Source organism: Saccopteryx leptura, chromosome 3, assembly GCF_036850995.1.
Source record: "Saccopteryx leptura isolate mSacLep1 chromosome 3, mSacLep1_pri_phased_curated, whole genome shotgun sequence".
NCBI lineage: Eukaryota > Metazoa > Chordata > Mammalia > Chiroptera > Emballonuridae > Saccopteryx > Saccopteryx leptura.
Window position 1 is genome coordinate 212,041,670 of NC_089505.1, and position 24,968 is coordinate 212,066,637.

Sequence of the window (24,968 nt, forward strand, 5' to 3'; positions counted from 1 at the left end):
ATTTGGAATATCTCTTAAAATCTATTTCTTCCCATCCATTACATTGCCACCTCTCTGGTCTAAACTTTGACGTTAGCAATAGCCTTTCTTACCTCAAATCCCTTCAATTTTCCCAGACAGTGCTTTGTATGTCATTCCCTATTCAAATCCTCCAATGGTTCAACAATGCTTTGAGATGAAAGTCCAAAATTTTTAGTCAATATCTCTATCTCTCCCTCTGCTCCCCTGTATGATCCCTCTGTTCCAGTTTTTCTATTTGTCCTTGAACACTGTGAGCCTTTTTGCCTCTAAACTCACATTCATGCTGTTCACTTTGCCCAGTCTTCCCTGGTTCTGTTAACTAAACCCTGCTCTTCTTTCAATGACTAATTCAAGTCCTTTTCCCAATTCTTTCCATTAAATATGATATATAGGCTCAGGCTTTGGCCCACAAAATGATTAGAACAGGATTTGATATATAGTAGTCCTTCAAAAATACTACATTTTCCCTTCCTTTCTTTCAAGGTATTTTAATATTTTATCTCACTTAAATCCCATGGCAAATTTTGTGTGATTGAGGGCAGATACTGGTCCTATTTTACAGATGAGGAAATAGACTGGGAGTTTAAGTCAGGGGTCAGCAAGAGCCGGATAGGAAATATTTCAGGCATTTTGAACCATATGTCTCTGTTGCAACTATCCAAGTCTGCCATTGTAGCTCAAAGCAGCCATACTTATATAAACAAATGAGCACAGCTATGTTCCAAAAAGGTATACTTATAAAAACAGAGGTGGAACCTGACCGGGCGGTGGCACAGTGTAAGAGCATCTGACTGGGATGCGGACGGCCCAGGTTCAAAACCCCGAGGTTGCCAGCTTGAGCACGGGCTCAACTGGTTTGAGCAAGGCTCACCAGCTTGAGCCCAAGGCCCCTGGTTTGAGCAAGGGGTCACTCAGTCTGCTGTAGCCCCCCTTCCAGGCATATATGAGAAAGCAATCAATGAACAACAAAGCTGCTGCAATGAAGAATTGATGTTTCTCATCTCTCTCCCTTCCTATCTGTTCCTCTCTCTGTCCCTCTCTGTCTCTAGCAAAAAAGAAAAAGAAAAAAAAAAAAAAGGGAAACAGAGGTGGAGTTGGATTTGACCTGTAGGCAGTAGTTTGCAGACTACTGGTTCAAGTGACTTGTTCAATGTTATATGCCTGATACCAGAATATGGATAGAATCCAGATATCCTGACTTCTAGTTGAGTGATTTTTGTCCATATTATGCTGTAGCCTATACAACTTACTTTGCATTTATTTTTTTTTCTTTTTTATTTTATTTTTTGTATTTTTCTGAAGCTGGAAACGGGGAGAGACAGTGAGACAGACTCCCGCATGCGCCCGACCGGGATCCACCCGGCACGCTTACCAGGGGGCGACGCTCTGCCCACCAGGGGGCGATGCTCTGCCCCTCCGGGGCTTCGCTCTGCTGCGACCAGAGCCACTCTAGCGCCTGCGGCAGAGGCCAAGGAGCCATCCCCAGCGCCTGGGCCATCTTTGCTCCAATGGAGCCTTGGCTGCGGGAGGGGAAGAGAGAGACAGAGAGGAAGGAGGGGGGGGTGCTGGAGAAGCAAATGGGCGCTTCTCCTATGTGCCCTGGCCGAGAATCGAACCCGGGTCCCCCGCACACCAGGCCGACGCTCTACCGCTGAGCCAACGGGCCAGGGCCACTTTGCATTTATTATATGCTACCCGTTTTATTATTCATCTTTTATGTCGACATACTGTCTTCTATCTGGGGGTCCAAGAGGCAGTGGATGGTATCAACAGTACCTGGCACAGAGTAGGCATTCAATAAAATTTTATTGATAAGCATAATGTCCTAGTCTAAGTCTATTTTGGTATTTTGAGCCTGGCTCACTCTGAAGTAATTAGCGTAATTGATGAGGCTGCGTCTGTGTGTGTGTATATGCCTGTTTTAGGCGAGGTACTCAAAACACCTTATTGCACAAGTACCTGATTTAGACCTACATTCTATTTTCTGTGAGTCTTTCCCTACTATTTTCCAGTAGTCACTAGATCTGAACTTATGTGAATAACCATAAATGGATATGTAGAAGTAATATACAAATAAAAGGGAAGTTGTTTCCATAGTGAGAAATAAAAAGATAGTTCTCTAGATCTCACTAGGAGGAAAATGACATAAATGAGTCGTCCATTCTAAACCTTGTAGGTGTTTCCCAATTATTTAGTGACGCGACTAGCAAGATTATGTTACAGAAACTCATGGTATGTTCTTTTCCTTTGTTTTTAGGCAGATGACGCTGTTTTTCATCCCGAGAGTAAATCTCAAAGAATCCATGTCCTTTACGATAAGAAAACAGGAAGCATGCTCAGGTGCTTCGCCTATTTCTCTCATTTTCCTTCCAAAAAAAAAAATGGCTTAAATATCTTTTAAAGATTTAATAGGATTAAGGATTACGGAATCGAGCTGATCTCGGGAGCCTTAGGACCACGACCCTCTGAGAAAGCAAGGGACTTGCTGGCGGGGAGTTTAGGCAACAAGTACTTTGCTTTGTCAGATGCGGAGTCTTGGGCCGAAGGCCCTGGCGGGGGCCGCTGGAAAAGCCGGCAACCCCGGCCAGAAAGAACGTTGCCCCGATTTCTGCACAGCTCCTCTCCATTCATCCCTGGTTTCTCCGTGCGGCGCGACGATGACGTACTTCCGCTTCCGGTTGCGAGCCGTCTGGGCGGTAGCTGCGTCCAGGGTGAGGAGCTGGTTCTAGGGCAAGGAAGGAAGGTAGTGCGGCGGGAGGGCACGTTTGCGCGCAGTCGTCCCCTTTCCTGCAGACCGAGAGAGACCACGTTTCCAGCTCCCCCTCCAGCCCTCCTGGAGCGGCGAGCAGTCATGGGTGGGGGGTGTCTGTGGCGCGGCCCGGGCCTCGGTGCCCGACACGTTGGTCAGCGTACTGACGCCCTGCTGCCATCGCTGTGCTTCCTTGCGGTAGGGTTTGTATTGGCAGAAAACAACAACGAAGGAGTCTTGCTAATGATTCGCGTGTGATTTGTAGGCTCCGAGAACGTGCACGTGCCCGCCTTGTTTATTCTTGATCACGTTGCATACCCAGGGACTGAATAAACCATGTGGTAGAGTGTGTATTTCGTTGTGTTTCTCTTTCACACCGGGTCTCTATATTTTCTTCCTCCTTTCTCCATCATCATTTAGGTCTTGTAGAGTGAAGACTTAATTCCAAGGTCATGGCAAACCATCTGAAGTTCATTGCCAGGACTGTGATGGTGCAGGACGGAAACGTGGAAGGTGCATACAGGACCCTAAACAGGTAACTATTAAGGGACCAGAATCATGCCTACGGCAACTCTCTTGAGAAATGCGGTGGTTGATCTCTCATATCCCCTGTCATACATTATTCTCAAACCAGTGCCAGCCTAGGTGTTCACACCTTGAGACTTTTCAGTCCTCTAGTTTACTGTCTTCACGGTGAAGTTGTTCTCAAACCTAACTGCACGAAGCTTATTTATCCGCAATCATCCCTTTGATGATGAAGCTGAAAAGACTTCAAATAGAACCCTAGATAGAGCCCAAAGGGAAAATCAAGTTATCAAGTCACCAGAAAGCAAGAACATAGACCATGCATAGAAAGCTGAGGGAGAGTACCTGACCAGGAGGTGGCACAGTGGATAGAGTGTCAGACTGGGATGCGGAAGGACCCAGGTTCGAGACCCCGAGCTTGCCAGCTTGAGCGTGGGCTCATCTGGCTTGATTGATTTCTCATATGTGCCTTGACAGGGGGCTATAGCAGCCCGAGCCAGCGACCTTGGGCTCAAGCTGGTGAGCCTTGCTCAAACCAAGCTCAAGCTGGCGACCTTGAGGTCTCGAACCTGGGTCCTCCACATCCCAGTCCGATGTTCTATCCACTGCGCCACCTCCTGGTCAGGCAACACCAAATCATTTTAAATGTCACACAGATCATCTGAGCATACAACTGCTTGTCATTTATCCACTGTGCCACCTCCTGGTCAGGTACTCAAGGTCGCTGGCTTGAGCAAGGGGTTACTCAGTCTGCTGTAGCCCTGGATCAAGGCAAATATGAGAAAGCAATTAATGAACAACTAAGGTGTCGCAATGAAAAACTGATGATTGATGCTTCTCATCTCTCTCCATTCCTGTCTGTCTGTCCCTCTCTATCTCTCTCTCTGACTGTAAAAAGAACAAAAAAAGAAAACTGAGAGATGGATTGGTAGGGGACAAAGTTAATAGAATTCGAACTTGGAACCTTGGAGAAGCAAACAAGAGATGAAAATTGTTACCGGTTCAGAGGAAGGTCACAGCCTGAGCAGAAACAGAGATGGAAATGAACTGGCTGGAATGGAGGAGCTGTATTGAAATGTTTTGAATGCTACTGATGAATGCCTTACCACTGTAGTTTCTCAAGCAAATAGTCCCTTAGTGTTCCCTCAGTTGTAAAGCTTTGTACTTTCTAACATGCCTAATTCATCATTTTCTCTTTCTAGTGTGAAGCAGAGTTTGGAGAAACAAATGCTTGTTCGGTTGAATTTATCAAAGAATTGTATGAAAGAAATCTTAAGAGATTAATTGAGGTAGCCCTCTACCTTAAGGCCAGTAAGGTGGTAGCTTTATTCTACAAGTGAAGGAAGTCGAGGAAGATAAAATTACATTTCTTGGTCACAAAATTATTGAATGGTGGAGGAGAGGGGTGTAAAACACACGTCTTTCTAGTGCAGTGTTGTTTGCTCTGTGTTACTAGATTATTTACTAGTTTCTCTAGAAATGGAGAGCTACCTATAGTAGTCATTTTCCAGTTAGGAATCTTTATTTACTGGGTTTAAATTTTGGTGGTGTTCTTGATGACTAAGGGTAAATGAGAGAAAAATCTAGTTCTTAGCAAAGTTCTAGGTGTGATTGGATGGCAGAAGACCACGCAGTAAATGCGGGCAAAGATACTGTCAGAAGGTATATAAATGACAAGCAGTTGTATGCTCAGGATGATCTGTGTGACATTTAAAATGATTTGGTGGCCCTGGCCAGTTGGCTCAGTGGTAGAGCGTCGGCCCGGTGTGCGGGGGTCCCAGGTTCAATTCCCGGCCAGCGCACACAGGAGAAGCGCCCATCTGCTTCTCCACCCCCACCCCCTCTCCTTCCTCTCTGTCTCTCTCTTCCCCACCTGCAGCCAAGGCTCCATTGGAGCAAAGATGGCCCGGGCGCTGGGGATGGCTCCTCGGCCTCTGCCCCAGGCGCTGGAGTGGCTCTGGTCGCAATAGAGCAATGCCCCAGAGGGGCAGAGCATCACCCCCTGGTGGGCGTGCCGGGTGGATCCCAGTCAGGCGCATGCGGGAGTCTGTCTGACTGTCTCTCCCCGTTTCCAGCTTCAGAAAAATACAAAAAAAATAAATAAATAAAATGATTTGGTGTTGCCTGACCAGGAGGTGGCACAGTGGATAGAGCATCAGACTGGGATGTAGAGGACCCAGGTTCGAGACCCCAAGGTTGCCAGCTTGAGCATGGGCTCATCTGGTTTGAGCAAGGCTCTCCAGCTTGAGCCCAAGGTTGCTGGCTCGGTCTGCTGTAGCCCCCTGTCAAGGCACATATGAGAAATCAATCAATGAATGACTAAGGAGCCGCAACAAAGAATTGATGTTTCTCATCTCTGTCCCTTCCTGTCTGTCTGTCTGTCCGTCCCTATCTGTCCCTCTCTCTGACTGTCTCTATGTCACACACACAAAAGAAATCTGAAAATAAATAAATAAATAAATAAATAAATAAATAAATAAATAAAATGATTTGGTGGTTGGTCAGTCCCATTTCTTCATTCTGTGTCTGCGCATGCCAGACATATCCCTGGGCATAAGCTTTTCCCTTTGCATTGACACTTAGATTACGAGTAAAAATAATCCGTTACATACTGGGTGGTAAGCTACCCTATTTTATTTTTTTTCTATCGCTGTTCATTCCTACCTCTCCTTTTTTAGGCCTTCTAGTGGCATGTCTGTGAGAGGGTGGAGATGTCTTGACCTTTTTCTACCCCTGATTGGAAGTACAAAATTGATGTCTTTACAGACTCTGTAGTGAATTAGCTAGTGAACTATAATGCTAAATTTGGGGAAAGAGGCCTGACCTGTGGTGGTGCAGTGGATAAAGCATCGACCTGGAAATGCTGAGGTCGCTGGTTCGAAACCCTGGTCTTGCCTGGTCAAGGCACATATGGGAGTTGATGCTTCCAGCTCCTCCCCCCTTCTCTCTCTCTGTCTCTCCCTCTCTCTCTCTAAAAATGAATAAAATAAAATAAAATTAAAAATCTGGGGGAAGAAAGTCTTACAGATTACTTAACCTTTTTTCTGCCTTCTCCTTGTAAGTCTTTCTTTCTTTTTTTTTTTTTTTACAGAGACACAGAGAGAGAGAGAGTCAGAGAGCGGGATAGACAGACAGGAACGGAGAGATGAGAAGCATCAATCATTAGTTTTTCGTTGCACGTTGCAACACCTTAGTTGTTCATCGATTACTTTCTCATATGTGCCTTGACTGCGGGCCTTCAGCAGACCGAGTAACCCCTTGCTTGAGCCAGTGACCTTGGGCTCAAGCTGGTAAGCCTTGCTCAAACCAGATAAGCCCATGCTCAAGCTGGCGACCTCGGGGTCTCGAACCTGGGTCCTTCTGCATCCCAGTCCAACGCTCTGCAGTGCGCCACCGCCTGGTCAGGCTCCCTGTAAGTCTTTTAAAGTGTGATGTACTTTGATGCATTTATTTTTTTTTAATTTTTAATTTACTTGTTGATTTGAGAAAGACATTGATTTGTTGTTCCACTTATTTATGCATTTGTTGATTGGGTTTTGGTTTTTTTTGGTTTTGTTTTTACAGGGACAGAGAGAGAGTCAGAGAGAGGGATAGATAGGGACAGACAGACAGGAACGGAGAGAGATAAGAAGCATCAATCATCAGTTTTTCCTTGCGACGCCTTAGTTGTTCATTGATTGCTTTCTCATATGTGCCTTGACCGTGGGCCTTTAGCAGATCAAGTAACCCGTTTCCTGAGCCAGCGACCTTGGGTCCAAGCTGGTGAGCTTTTTGCTCAAGCCAGATGAGCCCGCGTTCAGGCTGGCGACCTCGGGATTTGAACCTGGGTCCTCCACATCCCAGTTCTATGCTCTATCCACTGCACCACTGCCTGGTAAGGCTGGTTAATTCCTGTATGTGTCCTGACCAGCTATTGAACCTGCACCTTGGTGTATTGGGATGATGCTCTAACCAACTGAGCTACCCAGCCAGGGCTATTTTGGTGGATTTAAGTGGGTCTTCTAGTCAAAGTGATTGAGATGTTTGTATTATTATTGAGGGATGCTAAAGGTTAGCTGCTAACTTGATGGTAAAATAAATTTCAAAGGCTTAGCTTTGATATCCCTCATGTCCTCCAGTCCTAAAGTACAAATAATACAAAGGCAAGAAGTTTGTTTTTAGGAAATTAGCTACTTTGACAAAAACTAGAAACAATTTGTGGTGCAATGTTATTTAACCAACCATTTCTTTCTTTCCTTTTTTTGTTTTGTTTTTTTGTATTTTTCTGAAGTGAGAAGCAGAGAGACAGAGACAGACTCCCACATGCGCCCAACCGGGATCCACCCAGCAGGCCCACCAGGGGGCGATGCTCTGCCCATCTGGGGTATTGCTTTGTTGCAACCAGAGCCATTCTAGTGCCTGAGGCGGAGGCCACAGAGCCATACCCAGCGCCCGGGCCAACTTTGCTCCAGTGGAGTCTTGGCTGCGGGAGGTGAAGAGAGAGACAGAGAGAAAGGAAAGGGGGAAGGATGGAGAAGCAGATGGACCCTTCTCCTGTGTGCCCTGGAGAATCGTGCAGGGAATCGAACCCGGGACATCCCCATGCGGGACCACTGCTCTACCACACTGAGCCAATCAGCCAGGGCCCCCCCCCCTTATTTTTAGAGAGAGAGGAGAGAAAGTGAGAAGCATCAACTCGAACTTGCTTCACATTAGTTGTTCATTGATGGCTTCTTATATGTAACTTGACAGAGGGTGGGGGAACTTAAGCAGAGCCAATGATCCCTTCCTCATGCCAGCAATCTTGGGAAAATGTCATTGATCCTGTGCTCAAGCCAGTGACCCTGTACTCAAGCTGATGAGCCTGTGCTGAAGCTCGAACCTGGGTTTCAAACCTGGGGCCTCGGTGTCCCAGGTCAATGCTCTATCCACTGTGCTACCACCTGATCAAGCATTTTTTATTTTACCTAAACATCCTTCTTGGCCTTGTCCAGTTAGCTCAGTGGATAATGCATTGGCCCAGCATGTAGACATCCTAGTTTTGATCCCTAGTCAGGGCTCACATAAGTGACCATCTGCTTCTCTTCGCCTCCCTCTGCCCCTTCTGTCTCTGTTCTCTTGCAGCCAGTGGCTTGGTTGGTCCAAGCATCAGCCTCAGGCGCTCAGTTGATTCAAGCATTGGTCCCAGATGGGGGTTGCTGGGTGGATCCCAGTTGGGTGCATGTGCTAGTCTGTCCATCTCCCCTCCTCTTATTTAAAAATAAATAAAAATAAATAAAAATTCTTCCTGATTGATCTTAGGTGGGTGGTAGGTGAGGGAAGAATAAATAAATGTCAGAAGGTGAGGCTCATTTGTTTAAATGGCATCTGGCTTGGCACCATCTCAGACCTTGTTCTTAGGCTATTTTCAAATATCTCTAAACTTCTTTTTTTTGTTCTTTTAAAAAAAAATTTTTTTCCATTGATTTGAGAGGAAGGGAGAGAGAGAAAAGTATCCACTGTTTGTTCCATTTAGTTGTGTACTCTGATTGCTTCTTGTACGTGCCCTGACCTTTACATATCAGGATAGCATTCTAATCAACTGAGCTATCTTACCAAAGCTGTTCTTTCTCCTTTTTGTTTTTTGTATGTTTCTTTTTTACAGAGACAGAGAGTCAGAGAGAGGGATAGACAGGGACAGACAGACAGGAACGGAGAGATGAGAAGCATCAATCATTAGTTTTTCGTTGTGTGTTGCAACACCTTAGCTGTTCATTGATTGCTTTCTCATATATGCCTTGACCGCAGGTCTTCAGTAGACCGAGTAACCCCTTGCTCGAGCCAGCAACCTTGGGCTCAAGCCAACGAACTTTAGCTCCAACCAGATGAGCCTGTGCTCAAGTTGGAGACCTCAGGGTCTCGAACCTGGGTCTTCCACATCCCAGTCCGACGCTCTATCCACTGCGCCACCGCCTGATCAGGCTCTTTCTCCTTTTTGTTAAACAGCAACCCCACACTTCTTTTTGTTTTTTTCCCATTGACCTGAGAAGGAGGGGAGAGAGTAACATCAGCTTGTTCTACTTAGTAGTTCCATTTAGTCGTGTACTCATTGATTGTATCTCGTCCCTGACTGGGGATCAAACTCCCAACCTCTATGCACTAGGACGACACTCTATCTACTGAACAACCCAACTAGGGCCTTTTTTGTTTGTTTCTTTTTAATTGAATTTAGAGAGATGGAAGGAGGGAGAAAGAAAGAGAGAAACATTGATCTGTTCCTGTGTATGCCCTAACTGGAGATCTAACCCACAACCTGTGCACGGGGGGACAATGCTCTAATCAACTGGCCGTGGTGCTTCATACTTCTTTTAAGGTTTTTGTAAAAATCAGAAACAGCAGGAGACTGGTCATTGTGAGACCATGTGGTTTTTCAACCCTGACTGTCAATTAGACTAACCTGGGGAAACTTTTAAAAAAATTTTTGCTGCCAGGGCCCACCCTGAGACTAAATCAGAGTCTGGATGGCAGCATCTGACCAGCAGCATTTTTAAAACTGTCCCATGAAGCCCTATCCAGTTACCTCAGTCGGTTAGAGCATCATCCCAAAACGACAAGGTTGTGGGTTCTATCCCTGGTCAGGGCACATACAGGAAGCAACCAGTGAATGTACAACTGAGAACAACAAGTGAATGCTTTCCTTCCCCCTCCTCTCCTCTCTCCTTTCCACTCTCTGTCTCTCTAAAAATCAATCAATAAATAAAAAATTGAGCCCTGGCCTGACCAGGCGGTGGCGCAGTGGATAGAGCGTTGGACTGGAATGCCGAGGACCCAGGTTCGAGACCCCGAGGTCGCCAGCTTGAGCGCGGGCTCATCTGATGATTTGAGCAAAGCTCACCAGCTTGGGCCCAAGGTCGCTGGCTCCAGCAAGGAGTTACTTGGTCTGCTGTAGCCCCATGGTCAAGGCACATATGAGAAAGCAATCAATGAACAACTACGGTGTCGCAACAAAAAACTAACGAGTGATGCTTCTCATCTCTCTCCATTTCTGTCTATCTGTTCCTATTTGTCCCTCTCCCTGACTCTCCATCTCTGTAAAAAAAAAAAAAAAAAAAATTGAGCCCTGGCCAGATAGCTTGGTTGGTTGGAGTGTCATCCCAAAGTGCAGAGGTTGCTGGTTCAGTCCCCAGTCAGGTCACATACAGGATCAGCTCGATGTTACTGTCTCTCTGTCTCTCTTTCCCTGCCTCACAAAAAAAAAACCCAAACCAAAACTGTCCCATAAGATTTTAATATTCAGCCAGGATTGCGGTAGACTTCTTAAGGATAGAGATCTGTGCTTTTTCATTTGTATATCCTTTGCATTTACCAAAGTGTCTGACACATAGAAAGCTCTCAGTAAATGTTTACTTAATGAATATAACTGTTCCTTTTATCTTCTATCTGTTCCTTACTTAAGTATTTGTTAAAGCTTTCCACCAGAGTACCCTTAACAGCAGAAAATGAAGGAAACGCAAGTGTACCTTGTTGTTGTTGTTTTTAATTTTTATTTATTAATTTTAGAGAAGAGAGAGAGAGAAGTGGGGGGAGGAGCAGGAAGCATCAACTCCCATATATGCCTTGACTGGGCAGGCCCAAGGTTTTGAACCGGCAACCTCAGCATTCCAGGTCGACGCTTTATCCACTGCGCCACCACAGGTCAGGCTACCTTGTTTTATTGCACTTCACTTTATTGTGTTTTATAGGTGTTTGCTTGCTTGTTTGTTTGTTTTTTAACAAACAAAGCAAGATGTTCCACCAGCAAAAAGATTACAACTGGCTTTATTGCAGAATTCACTTTATTGCGGTGACTTGGAACTGAACCTCCGATGTTTGTATAGGAGTTCTGCCACCATAAGCAAGCATAGAATGTCTTTGAAGTCTCTCTTTATTTTCTTTTTTTAAATAAAATTTTAAGTGAATTTTTTTTATTTGTTGCCCTTATATCTGTTTTAGGACTAGCACCCTCACCCACACTCAAGTTAAAATTGGTGCTCCAGGTAGATGCATCAAATTTATTCAGAGACTTTTATCTCTGTATAGTACTCTTGGCACTCTGTCGGGAATCCTAGTTAAGAAATGTAGCATTACTTTTTCTTCACTACAGGGATTGAAACACCAATAGGTTTTTAGGAATAGGCTTGGGGGAAACCAGTTTACATTACTTAAAAAGAAAAGAATTTAATCAGAAGAGGAGTGGTTAGATAGAAAAATAAATGAAGAGATTCAGGTTTCAGAGACTCAGGCCCTGAGGTGGGATGATCTCTTTTAGGCTTTTGTATAAACTTAGAAAATTCACACTTTGTGGCTGGGACTACCTAGGGAAGTAGGGCAAGAAGAGCGTGGGGTTGGAAGGAGCCAGCGTGGGGCAAGCATTGTGGCGGTGATTTTTATTATGGGGGAGGATACTTGTTTTGTCAATTTTTTTTTTTTTTTTTTTTTTTTTTTTTTTTTTACAGAGACAGAGTGAGAGTCAGAGAGAGGGATAGATAGGGACAGACAGATAGAAACGCAGAGAGATGAGAAGCATCAATTATCAGTTTTTCGTTGTGGCACTTTAGTTGTTCATTGATTGCTTTCTCATATGTGCCTTGACCGGGGGGCTACAGCAGACCGAGTAACCCCTTGCTCAAGCCAGCAACCTTGGGTCTTTGTTCAAACCAGATGAGCCCGCGCTCAAGCTGGCGACCTTGGGGTCTTGAGCCTGGGTCCTTCACATTCCATTCCGACACTCTATCCACTGCGCTACCTCCTGGTCAGGCTATTTTGTCAATTTAGACATTTCTATTCCTTTTTATCTTGGAGTGTTAGATGTATGGCCCATAAATTATATTTTAGCCTCAGGAAATAAAGTGATACTTTAATCTCTATTATTTAGCTCTTAGAATAATTTTCTAGGCAAGGACTTCTAAGCACTCAGATTTGAGTGAGCAGGTTCTGGAGTGTCCCAGTCTTCCTGTCTGTTAGCCACAGTATTCTCTGATGCACTCTTCCTTACCTCTGTTTCTCTGCTTTTCCCTAATGTCCTCTCTCTGGCCACCTTTTTCTGCACATTATCTATTACATCCCAGGTGTCTCCTTATCTCTCTCAGCTTTCTGATACTTAGTTGTTTAAAAATAAGTTGCATGTCCTGTGGTCTAATTACAACAGTAGATAAAGAGCAAATGAGAGGAGAGGGAAGTGGTTAAAACCTGAGCATTTGTAGAGGGCAGAGGCAGTCTACAAAGGAAACAACCTACTTGTCTGCCCAGTGAGACATCCTCAAAATGTTTGTTATATAACCAAGGGCCCTCATTGGTGCCCTGGGGATGAGGAGATAGAGAGTGGGGGTTGCTAGGAAGCCCTGGCTGGCCCCCAAGCAAGGAAAGGCAAGCACACTGGACACATGCCCAAATAACCCCTTTTATGTTTCTGGGCCCATTGAGTCCTTCTGCGTACACATTGGTCCTGATGTAGGCTAACTACACAGACATGTGAGTCTGCCACCCCCAACCTTCCCCAGCTTCTTTTATATAATCCGTTGAATTTCACCAAAACTGGCAGCTGATTTCTCCTTCAGTGTTATGTTGCCAGGTTCCTGATCTCAAGGCTGATCTGTTTGCACTCTAAGTCTTCTAGTTGTTGAACTACCGTTGAAAGCTGAAACATCATTAGTAACACCCTCTCTGTTTACTTCTTGAGTTCTGAAAAGCTCTTCCTGTATCCTTATTATAGATGTGTTGAGTAGATGCCTCTACCATAGGAAATCAAACATTGGAAGATAATCTGTTGGTGGAGGTTGTGGTTTTTTTTATTTTTAGGATAACTAGAAAGTACAGAGTAAGAGAGGGAATCCCCACCTGGAATCTTGGAATGTATTTGATCTGCATTCAGGAGTTAGAACTATCCAGGGAACGCCATTAGAAGCCCCATAATTATGTTGGGGGCCACCGATCTTTTCATTCTTACCGCTCCTCCATTCTTATATTCTTTTGTTACTTTTTTATTTTTTTAATTTTTTTTTCTTTACAGAGACAGAGAGAGAGTCAGAGAGAGGTACAGATGAGGACAGACAGACAGGAATAGAGAAAGATGAGAAGCATCAATCATCAGTTTTTCGTTGCAACACCTTAGTTGTTCATTGATTGCTTTCTCATATGTGCCTTGACCGGGGGCCTTCAGCAGACCGAGTAACCCTTTGCTTAATCCAGCGACCTTGGGACCAAGCTGGTGAGCTTTGCTCAAGCCAGATGAGCCCGTGCTCAAGCTGGTGACCTCGGGGTCTCGAACCTGGGTCCTTAGCATCCCAGTCCAATGCTCCATCCACTTAGCCACCGCCTGGTCAGGCTGTTACTTTTTTCTTGTCTTACTTTTTTGCCTCATCACAGACGCATTTACTTGGTAAGATGATCACTCTGTTTCAAACCCCTTTTGAAACTCCAGTAGGATACTTGAGTATGTGTCCAATCTCCCTCCTCCCTTTGCAGTTTTCTTTCATCCTATTTTAAACTGTCATTCCAGTAGGCTCCTCTTCTTAGTTGAAGTCATATCCAGGGGTCTCTGTTCTTTTCTTTTTTTTTTGTAATTTTTTCAAAATTAGAAGCAGGGAGGCACTCAGACTCCTGCATGTGCCCAATTGAGATCCACCCAGCATGCCCACCAGGGGGCAATGCTCGGCCCCTCTGGGGCATTGCTCCACTGCAACTGGAGCCATTCTAGTGCCTGAGGCAGAGGCCACGGAGCCATCCTCAGTGCCTGGGCTAACTTTGCTCCAGTGGAGCCTTGGCTGCAGGAGGGGAAGAAAGAGATAAAGAGGAAGGAGAGGGTGTGGGGTGGAGAAGCAGATGGGCGCTTCTCCTGTGTGCCTTGACTGGGAATCGAACCTAGGACTTCCACGTTCCGGGCCGATGCTATACTGCTGAGCCAACCAGCCAAGGTCCATGGGTCTCTGCTCTTTTTTTTGTCTCTTCCCAAATCCAGTAGTCTCTTTTTCCTTTTTATCTTATATACTCACTTTTTATTTTTAGGGACTTTTTTGTTTTTTCTCTAATATACTAGTGTCTAGTGCAAAAAGTAGCCTTCATTAAATGATAAACAAGGTCTAGACAGAAGTAAATGCTTAGGTGTTTGGATCATGTCTTCTTGGCTTTCATCTCTTTACTCTAATTAAGGAGCCTAGCCCAGCTCTTTCCTCCTTCATTGTCCCCTTTGCTCATGTGTGCTGCAGTAGTTTGTCTTCTGAACCTCAGCGGTTTTTTGTTTGAGAACTAGAATACTATTGTGGAGCACAGCACAAAATAACTGAATTCTACTTTTAGCTCTACTTTGTGATCTTGGGCAGATCAGCCTCCCTAAATTTCAGTTTCCTGATCTGTAAAGAGACAACATTACCTGCTTAATCAATTTCATAGGATTGTAATTAGGATCATGGGTGTGAAAATGCTATAAAAAATCTAATGTGCCAACTTAATAAAGGTAATATTATTGACGCTTTCTGAGCCAGTATTCCCAAGAACTGTGTCTAGTATAAAGTCACTTAATCCCTTGAGCTGTGGATATTTGTCACCCACCTAAACTGCAGTGGTTGGCAAACTCATTAGTCAACAGAGCCAAAAATCAACAGTACAATGATTGAAATTTCTTTTGAGAGCCAAATTTTTTAAACTTAAACTATATAGGTAGGTACATTCCTTATCGAGGTAGCGCCTGCATGTGGTATTTTGTGGAAGAGCCACACTCGGGCCAAAGAGCTTCATGTGGCTCTCGAGCTGCAGTTTGCCAACCACCGAGTTCTGATATTCATTTTTGTGATATACAATGTGTCCGTAAAGTCATGGTGCACTTTGACCGGTCATAGGAAAGCAACAAAAGACGATAGAAATGTGAAATCTGCACCAAATAAAAGGAAAACCCTCCCAGTTGCTGTAGGATGATGTGGCAGCATGTGCGCATGCGCAGATGATGGTGTAACACCGTGTATACACGGAGCAGCCCACAGCCATGCCAGTCGAGATGTGGATGGTACAGAGGAAAGTTCAGTGTGTTCTGTGGCTCGCTAAATTCGAATCCGTGACCAAAGTGCAACGTGAATATCAGCGCGTTTATAACGAAGCGCCACCACATAGGAATAACATTACTTGGTGGGATAAGCAGTTGAAGGAAACCGGCAGTTTCGTGGAGAAACCCCGTTCTGGTAGGCCATCAGTCAGTGACGAGTCTGTAGAGGCTATACGGGATAGCTACCTAAGGAGCCATAAAAAATCTGTGCGTGAGCCCACATCGAACTGCACTGAATAGGTATGAAACTGAGAGAGTTTTCCTTTTATTTGGTGCAGATTTCACATTTCTATCGTCTTTTGTTGCTTTCCTGAGACCAGTCAAAAGTGCACCATGCTGTCTGACGGCCTCCCCGTTTCCAACTTCAGAAAAATACAAAAAAAAAAAAAGTGCATCATGACTTTACAGACACACTGTATTTACTGGTAAAGGCTTACTCCCTAACCTTAAGAATCACACAACCCCTTAAGGGAGATAAAAATCAACACATAGTTAAATATAATATTATCTGATCAACACTTTAAAAGAGGCATTAATAATGTGCTGCAGCATTGGTTCTCTCTGGACCATCAGCAGCAAAATCACCTGTGAACTTGTTAGAAATGCACATTCTTACCCTATCCCAGTGGTAGTCAACCTGATCCCTACCGCCCACTAGTGGGCATTCCAGCTTTCACGGTGGGCAGTAGTGGAGCAACCAAAGTATAAATAAAAAGATTTAATTATAGTAAGTTGTTTTATAAAGATTTATTCTGCCAAACTTAGTGAAAATCCAACATAAACTACTTGGTAAGTAATTATTATTATATGCTTTAATTTGCTATAACTCTGCTTCATAAATTTTATAGAGTAAAGTTACTTCCCTACTTTATAAATCACCATTACTGTAGAACCGGTGGGCGGTTAGAAAATTTTACTACTAACAGATAAAAAGTGGGCAGTAGGTATAAAAAGGTTGACTACCCCTGCCCTAGCCGGTTGGCTCAATAATAGAGCATCCACCCTATATGTGTACATCCTGGGTTCAATTCCCGGTCAGGGCACACAGGAGAAGCGCCCTTCTGCTTCTTCACCCCTCCCCCTCTCGCTTCTTTTTCTGTGTCTCCCCCTCTCTCCTCCTCCCTCCCCTCCCCTATAGCCATGGCTCAATTGGAGCGAGTTGGCCTTAGGTGCTGAGAATGGCTCCATGGTCTCTGCCTCAGGCTCTAAGAAGAGCTCAGTGGCTGAACAATGGAACAACACCTCAGATGGGCAGAGCATTGCTCTAGTGGGCTTACCGGGTGGACCTCAGGCAGGGCACATGTAGGATCTGTCTCTCTGCCTCCCCTTCTCTCACTGAATAAAAAAAAAGAAGGGAAATGCACATTCCTGGGCTCCACCCTAGACTGGCATCAGAAACTGGAGGTGGCCCTGCAATGTGTTTTAATAAGTTTTCCTTTGCTACATGCTAAAAATTGAGAACTGCTATGCTTTGGAACAGAAGGAAGGAATGATAAATTTCAACTGGACCAGTTTACAGACATAACTACTGATTCAGTCTTCTTTTTTTTTTAATTCTTTATTTATTCATTTTAGAGAGGAGAGAGAAGGGGGAGGAGCAGGAAGCATCAACTCCCACATGTGCCTTGACCAGGCAAGCCCGGGGTTTAGAACAGGCAACCTCAGCGTTCCAGGTCGATGCTCCTTCCACTGCGCCACCACAGGTCAGGCCTGAATCAGGTTTTTGAAATATAGATAGGATTTTATAAAACGGGAAAAGAAAAGAATGATATTCCAAGTAAAGGGAACATCTTGAGCAAAGATAAAAAATAGATATGTAGCCTGACCAGGCAGTGATACGGTGGATAGAGCGTTGGACTGGGATGCAGAGGACCCAGGTTTGAGACCCCAAGGTCGCCAACTTGAGCACGGGCTCATCTGGCTTGAACAGAAAAAGAAAAAGCTCACCAGCTTGGACCCAAGGTTGCTGGCTCGAGCAAGGGGTTACTCAGTCTGCTGAAGGCCCACGGTCAAGGCACATATGAGAAAGCAATCAATGAACAACTAAGGTGTCACAACGAAAAACTGATGATTGATGCTTCTCATCTCTCTCTGTTCCTGTCTGTCTGTCCCTCTCTCTGACTCTCTCTGTCACTGTAAAAAAAAAATTTTTTTTTTAAATAGATATGTATTATGTTTGGAGAACTGAACCTAGTTCATTGTGACTGGGCATAGGTGGGCTTAATAAGGGCAAGTTATTAAAGATAAAGCTAGAGAAATAGGGTGAAGCTCAGATATTTAGAGGTTCAGGCTTACACTGGTAGTTCCCAGACTTAGCTGCACATTGGAATCACCATGTTTCTCTCCCCTTGTGATGTAGTTCATCTGGAGTGTGGCCTAGTGGGTGAAATTTTTGCAAGATCCTTCGGTGATTGTAATGTGCAGGCAAGACTGGGAACCACTGGCTTAGATTGCATTTTGTCTGTTGGGAAAGATTGTTTTGCATCAGAGTGATGTGATCCAGTTTATGTTTTAGTACAGTAATTGGTGTAGGGAAGGAGAATGGAAATAGGGCAACCTATAGTACTTACCTTTCACAATTTTTTTTTTTTAATTTTTTTTTACAGAGTCAGAGAGAGGGATAGACAGGGACAGACAGACAGGAACATAGAGAAATGAGAGGCATCAATCATTAGTTTTTCGTTGCACATTGCGACACCTTAGTTGTTCATTGATTGCTTTCTCATATGTGCCTTGACCGCGGGCCTTCAGCAGACCGAGTAACCCCTTGCTGGAGCCAGCGACCTTGGGTCCAAGCTGGTGAGCTTTTGTTCAAACCAGATGAGCCCGTGTTCAAGCTGGCGACCTCAGGGTCTCGAACCTGGGTCCTCCGCATCCCAGTCCTACACTCTATCCACTGCGCCACCTCCTGGTCAGGCACCTTTCACAATTCAAATAAGTTTAGGAAGCCTTCATATCGCTGTCTCATCGTCAAGTTCAGATCAAGTGCCTCTCCTATGTGCTTCTATAGCAACGTTTCCTTTATGTGTACCTACACTCTTGTAACTCTTGTATAATTGTCTTTTCTACTAGACTTCTGGGGCAGGGAAACATGTCTAAATTTTTCTATCTTTAGCATTTCACACAGTGTCTGGTACAGAGTTGTGATTCTGTAAATACTTATTGATTAAATGACCAGTGGGATGATTATTTCGGTAATCCAGGTACAAGATAATAAGGATCATAATTAGAGCTGTGGCTATAGGAAAGGAGAGAAGGAAGGGATCTAAGAACTATTTCAGGATATGAAAATTATAGGATATGGTAACTGTGGATGTAGGAAGTAAAGGAGAAAGCCTAGTCTAGGAATGTTCTGAGGTTTTTAGCTTTTGTATCTGGTGGTATTATTCCCAGAATACAGAGAAGGAGGAATGGATTTTAGGAGGAGACAATAAATTTGCTTTTTGTAGGATTTGAGGCAGTTGGAAATTACAGTCTAGCTCTCAGATAAAATTGGGGTTAGCAGTCAAGATTTAGGGGTCAGTAGTGTCTGTTTCCTGGCCGAGTAGCTCAGTTGGTTAGAGCGTTGTCTCAACATGCCAACATTGCATGTCAGAGCACATACAAGAATCAGCCAATGGGAAAAAAAAAAAAAAAGAATCAGCCAATGAATGCATAAGTTGAACATCAAACCAATGTCTCTCTCTCTTTTCCTTCCTCTCTAAAATCAATAAAAATAATTTTTAATCTTAAAAAAAAAGTGTCTGGATCAGTTCTCAATTGTGGCTCTACATTAGACTTATTTAGGAGTCTTTTAAAACATTTCCAGCCTGACCAGTGGTGGTACAGTGGGTAGAGCATCAGCCTAGGACACTGAGGTCCCGGAGTCGAAGCCCCAAGGTTGCTGTCTTGAGCACATGCTCGCCGGCTTGAGTGTGAAGTCACTGGCTTGAACACAGGATCATCAACATGATCCAAGGGTTGTTGGCTTGAACCTAAAGTCACTGGTTTGTACACTGCTCACAAAAATTAGGGGATCAGGGCCTGACCAGGCAGTGGCGCAGTGGATAGAGCGTCGGACTGGGATGCGGAAGGACCCAGGTTTGAGACCCCGAGGTCGCCAGCTTGAGTGCGGGCTCATCTGGCTTGAGCAAAAAGCTCACCAGCTTGGACCCAAGGTCGCTGGCTCCAGCAAGGGGTTACTCGGTCTGCTGAAGGCCCACGGTCAAGGCACATAAGAGAAAGCAATCAATGAACAACTAAGGTGTCGCAACACGCAACGAAAAACTAATGATTGATGCTTCTCATCTCTCTCCATTCCTGTCTGTCTATCCCTGTCTATCTCTGCCTCTGTAAAAATAAATAAATAAATAAATAAAAATAAATAAGTAATTACAAAAATTAGGGGATCAGGGAACGTGTTGATACTCCAGTACTTTCAGCCTTTTGTATAGTATTTTCACCAATGAAATTAAAGTTGGTTTTGCATCTCATTTGCATAATCAAACAACTTTCTTTGATTTGTTTGCTTTTCTGATGTTCTTGTTTAATAAAAAATAAAATAGACTGACCAGGTGGTGGCGCAGTGGATAGAGCGTCGGACTGGGATGCAGAGGACCCGAGTTCGAGACCCCGAGGTCGCCAGCTTGAGTGCGGGCTCATCTGGTTTGAGGAAAGGTCCACCAGCTTGAACCCAAGGTCGCTGGCTCCAGCAAAGGGTTACTGGGTCTGCTGAAGGCCCGTGGTCAAGGCACCTATGAGAAAGCAATCAATGACCAACTAAGGTGTTGCAACGCGCAATGAAAAACTAATAATTGATGCTTCTCATCTCTCTCCGTTACTGTCTGTCTGTCCCTGTCTATCCCTCTCTCTGACTCAGTCTCTATCTCTGTAAAAAAATAAATAAATAAAATAAAATAAAATGCTTCTTTTTTTAATCGCTTTATATTTATTTTGAAATATCCCTCAATTTTTGTGAGCAGTATACAAGGGGTCACTGGCTCGGCTGGAGGATCACCCCTCCCCCGTCAAGACATGTATGAGAAGCAATCAATGGACAACTAAAGTGACACAACTACAAGTTAATACTTTTCATCTCTCTCCTTTCCTGTCTGTCTGTCTCTCACACAAAAAAAGAAAAACACCACTCCAGACCAACTAAGTCAGACTATCTGAGGAATGGGGCCTAGGCCCCATCAGTACCTTTTAAAAACTATGTATGGAGTGGTTCAATTGTGCATCGTGGTTGAGGCTCACTGGTAGAGGTTAAGGAAATTATGTTTAGCCAGAAACTAAATGGTTTACAGTCAGAATCTGGAGGGATACTAATATTTAAAGGTAAATTGAGGAAGAAAGCCAGCAAAGGAGACCTTTTGTGGGCCAAGATACTGAGTGAGTCTTTTGGTGACTTACTTCTCTATTATAAGACTAGTGTTGGGTCCACATGACTTTTAGGCATGACAGTGTTTTCAGCAGAACCCAAATTATCTGTTTCTTCTGCTTTTGGGAGTTTGCAGGATAGGATTCCTTTGATTCCCATCTCTGCCACTGAAACCTAGATAAACTAATTTACACAAATACTAAAGAGTAGCCTACAAATCATTCTCCATGTTAAACAACAAGAGGCTGGGAGAGGATCCCATAGGTATAGTGGCTCCTGTTTCTATTCACAGGTGTAATTTACCCAAAGCGCAAATCTTTTCAAATTCATGTTCAATTTATTGTTGTTATCTTGGGCTTCCTAATATAACATAGTGGTAATAAATAGGATTTCCTACTGGGCAGAAGTAGCTGGAGTTTTCTCTTATTATATCCCCCTTCCAATTATAATAGCGATGTCTCAATCTTATCACCAATTGTGTTTGTGACTTTTTACATGTAATGAAAGGGCAGGGAAAGCAGGAATGGGGCCATGTAAACAATGCCAGGAATGGAGGGCAGCAGCAGCAGGTGCCTCCAGATCTCAGGATCAACTGATGATGGCTTGAGAGGAAGACAAATTATAGATGGGAGCCAGAGCTCTCAGGAGCCGAGGGATTAGTTAGGTTATAGAATAAGCATCAATATTTTCTTGGCTCAGTGAAAACAAAGAGGTGAGTTTGATGTTGGCGTGTTATAAATCCAATAGGAGGGGATAAATAGTGATGGACAAGAATTTGACTTGTGGGCAATGAACATGTGATATATGGTATACAGAGATGTGTTGTAGAATAGGGCACTTGAAACCTGTATAATTAAGTTAACTAATGTCACCCTGATGGATTCAATTTTTTAAAAATACAGTAGGATAAACTGCATTTCAAGGAATTGGCAGGGGTCAGGGCAGAGGAAAACAGATTGAGCTCAGTTTTATGGACATTTAAAGATTAATAAAATGTGGTTTCTGCCAGAACTGTGGTGGCGCAGAATGGATAAAGCGTCGACCTGAAATGCTAGGGTTGCCAGTTTGAAACCCTGGACTTGCCTGGTCAAGGCAAATATGAGAGTTGATGCTCCCTGCTCCTCATCCCCCTCCTCCCTCCCTCTCTCTCTCTCTTCTCTCTAAAATGGATAAGTGAAATCTGTTTTTTAAAAATGTAGTTTCTGCCTTTGGGGATTTTTTTTTTTTTTTTTTTTTTGTATTTTTCTGAAGCTGGAAACAGGGAGAGACAGTCAGACAGACTCCCGCATGCGCCCGACCGGGATCCACCTGGCACGCCCACCAGGGGCAATGCTCTGCCCACCGGTGGACGATGCTCTGCCCCTCCAGGGCATCACTCTGCCGCGACCAGAGCCACTCTAGCGCCTGGGGCAGAGGCCAAGGAGCCATCCCCAGCTCCCGGGCCATCTTTGCTCCAATGGAGCCTTGGCTGCGGGAGGGGAAGAGAGAGACAGAGAGGAAGGAGAGGGGGAGGGGTGGAGAAGCAAATGGGCGCTTCTCCTATGTGCCCTGGCCGGGAATCGAACCCAGGTCCCCCCGCACGCCAGGCCAACGCTCTACCGCTGAGCCAACCTGGGGATTTTTAGTCTAATGAGGGAAATGTTTGTGTAAGTCACTAATGGAAGGGTAAAACGAAATAATTGCTAAGTGGGTCTACAATAAAGTAAATTATTTTTTCTAATTAAAGGTGATGAGAAAGCTTTGTGGTGAGGTGACAACTGGGTTTGGCATAAAAAAGATGAGGAAAATTACAATCTGAGGGTTGGCAACTGGGAGTTGAAGGTGGCATTCTAGGCAGAGGAAGAAGCACGAGTAAAGACTTGATAATAGAGTGTGTTCAGGGAGTAGTCAGCAACATAGTGGGTTGGAGCATGTGGTACCTGGAAAAATGATGGGTGAGGCTTTTATTTTAATGTTCCCATTTGTATCACTGGCGTGATGAAGCCTCTTCTTTCCCTGTATTAAGTAGACCTGGAGATTTCTCAGACCTACAGACTTCTGCTGTATCAGTTTTTAAACACAATAAGGATGGAACTACATTCTCCACTAAGGACCAAGTAGGAATCACCTCCAGTGAATTTTTTTCTTTTTTGGCTACTGCAATGACTCACCCATGTGAAGACTCTGAAGCGACCCCTTGGTTGAGAATCACTGCCATAGGGAGCCACTGTTCTTATGGGACTGTGTCATATCCCTCAGGCATACCGTGGTAGAATAAAGGTTGAGAACATGGCCCTGACTATAAACTCTCCAGGAGCAAGGACTATGTAATTAATTGTTTTTTATCCCCCCTGCTTTTATAGTTAGGCAGTTAATGCTATACCACCACCATCACACCCTAATTTTTATAAACATCAATTGTTTGGTCAGTTGACTTCTGGTCATCTGTAAAATTGGAAAGGAATAATAATGAACCCACACTTCTAACTTTATTGCCTGTCTTAATACAGAATCCTCACCATGGATGGGCTCATTGAGGACATCAGGCGACGCCGGTACTATGAGAAGCCTTGCCGCCGGCGACAGAGGGAAAGCTATGAAACCTGCCGAAGGATCTATAACATGGAAATGACTCGCAAGATCAACTTTTTGATGCGAAAGAACCGAGCGGATCCATGGCAAGGCTGCTGAGGCCTGTGCATAGTAGGCCCTGTAGGAAAACCCCTATCCAGTGGTGTGTCCACCTCTTGTCTTTGTGCAACCCCATTTTCTCTTACCATTTCTTGCAATAAACTCAATCATGTATAGAAACAATCCCACTGGTTAGTGTTGGACCCTCTCTTACTGTGAAAGATAAACTGAGTCAAAAAGTAGTCTGGGGGAAGAGTAGTCGTTGCCACGGACTGGTTAGGACGGAGGAATGGGGAATTATTGTCTAACATTAATGGGTACAGAATTTGAATTTGGGAAGGTGAGAATGTTTTGGAGATGGGTGGTTGTTACAAAGTTACATATGGTGTGAATGTACTTAATGCCACTGAATGGCACACTCAGATGGTTAAAATGGTAGATTTTTATGTGATATATATAAATTTGTTTAGTCTAGAAGAAGTAAGGAAATTTTCTAAAGTGTAGTGCAATATACTTACCATTTCCTACCCAATTTTTATAAAACACAAAGCGAGATCTTATCATTAGAAAAGTATGTGTTACTGTTGACTGAACTGCACCCCAACTGTTAGGTAAAAGAAGGGAAGGAATGTATTTAGAATAAATTCTGCCTCTGAAATACCCATCAACCAGACTAGAGTGCTGGAATCCTTGCCCAAAGGAGTGCTTAAAACAAATATAACATTCATGCCTGTTTCCCCCCCCCCCTTTTTTTTGTGACAGACAGAGGGACAGATAGGGACAGACAGGAAGGGAGAGAGATAAGAAGCATCAATTCTTCGTTGCGGCACCTTAGTTGTTCATTGATTGTTTTCCATATGTGCCTTGAGGGGGGGCTACAGCAGACCAAGTGACCCCTTGCTCAAGCCAAAGACCTTGGGCTCAAGCTGGTGAGCCTTGCTCAAACCAGATGAGCCTGCGCTCAAGCTGGTGACCTTGGGGTCTCGAACCTGGGTCTTGCGTGTCCCAGTCTGACACCCTATCCACTGCGCCACTGCCTGGTCAGGCTTTTTAAAATTTTTCTTAAGTGAGAAGCAGGGAGGCAAAGAGATAGACTCCCGCATGTGCTGGACCTGGATCCACCTGGCCTCCCCACTGGGGGCGATGCTCTGCCCATCTGGAGCCCTTGCTCCATTGCAACTGGAGCCATTTTAGCGCCTGAGGCAGAGGCCATGGTGCCATCCTCAGCACCAAGGCTAACTTGCTTCAATGGAGCCTTGGTTGCAAGAAGGGAAGAGAGAGATAGAAGGAAGAGAGGGAAGGGTGGAGAAGCAGATGGTTGCTTTTCCTGTGTGCCCTGGCTGAGAACTGAACTCGGGACTTCCACTCACCAGGCCGACACTCTACCGCTGAGCCAACTGGCCAGGGCTGGTTTTCCCTCTTTTCTTTAGTTTTCCTAACAGGCTGATGGAGGGATGGTGGAAAAATAAAGCTGTAGATGGATGGTAGAAAAGGGAATGGAGGTGTGTTGAGAAATAGAAGGGCACAGAGCTAGAAATACCTATAGCTGCGGTTCTCTGTGGTTTTCAGATGTGGAGCATCAACATAATCTGAGAAATTGTACCAAATGCAAATTCTAGGAGCTTATTTTAGACCTTCTGAATTGGAAATTGGGGTTGGAGGCCAGTAATATA

General features: G+C 44.4%; 1 protein-coding gene across 3 annotated transcripts; it reads left to right on the plus strand.

Moving 5' to 3' along the window:
- Nucleotides 1-2,696: 2,696 nt before the first annotated feature.
- Nucleotides 2,697-23,483, plus strand: MRPS21 (mitochondrial ribosomal protein S21). 3 transcript variants are annotated; one of them, XM_066377342.1, is made up of 3 exons: nucleotides 2,697-2,732; nucleotides 3,191-3,305; nucleotides 23,175-23,483. In XM_066377342.1, exons 2-3 carry the CDS (start codon nucleotides 3,223-3,225, stop codon nucleotides 23,353-23,355), a joined length of 264 nt encoding a protein of 87 aa, XP_066233439.1. In that variant the 5' UTR covers nucleotides 2,697-2,732; nucleotides 3,191-3,222; the 3' UTR covers nucleotides 23,356-23,483. The 3 variants fall into 3 exon arrangements, with proteins under 3 accessions (XP_066233439.1, XP_066233442.1, XP_066233440.1); XM_066377345.1 differs by lacking the exon at nucleotides 2,697-2,732 and adding an exon at nucleotides 2,744-2,764; XM_066377343.1 differs by lacking the exon at nucleotides 2,697-2,732 and adding an exon at nucleotides 2,805-2,968.
- The last annotated feature ends 1,485 nt before the right edge of the window (nucleotides 23,484-24,968 follow it).

What these genes read in the sequence shown, in the direction of transcription:
- MRPS21 (XM_066377342.1), top strand. Translation starts at nt 3,223, where the DNA reads ATGGCAAACCATCTGAAGTTCATTGCCAGGACTGTGATGGTGCAGGAC. An exon ending in GCATACAGGACCCTAAACAG is followed by an intron (nt 3,306 to 23,174) that starts GTAACTATTAAG and finishes GTCTTAATACAG; the next exon opens with AATCCTCACCATGGATGGGC.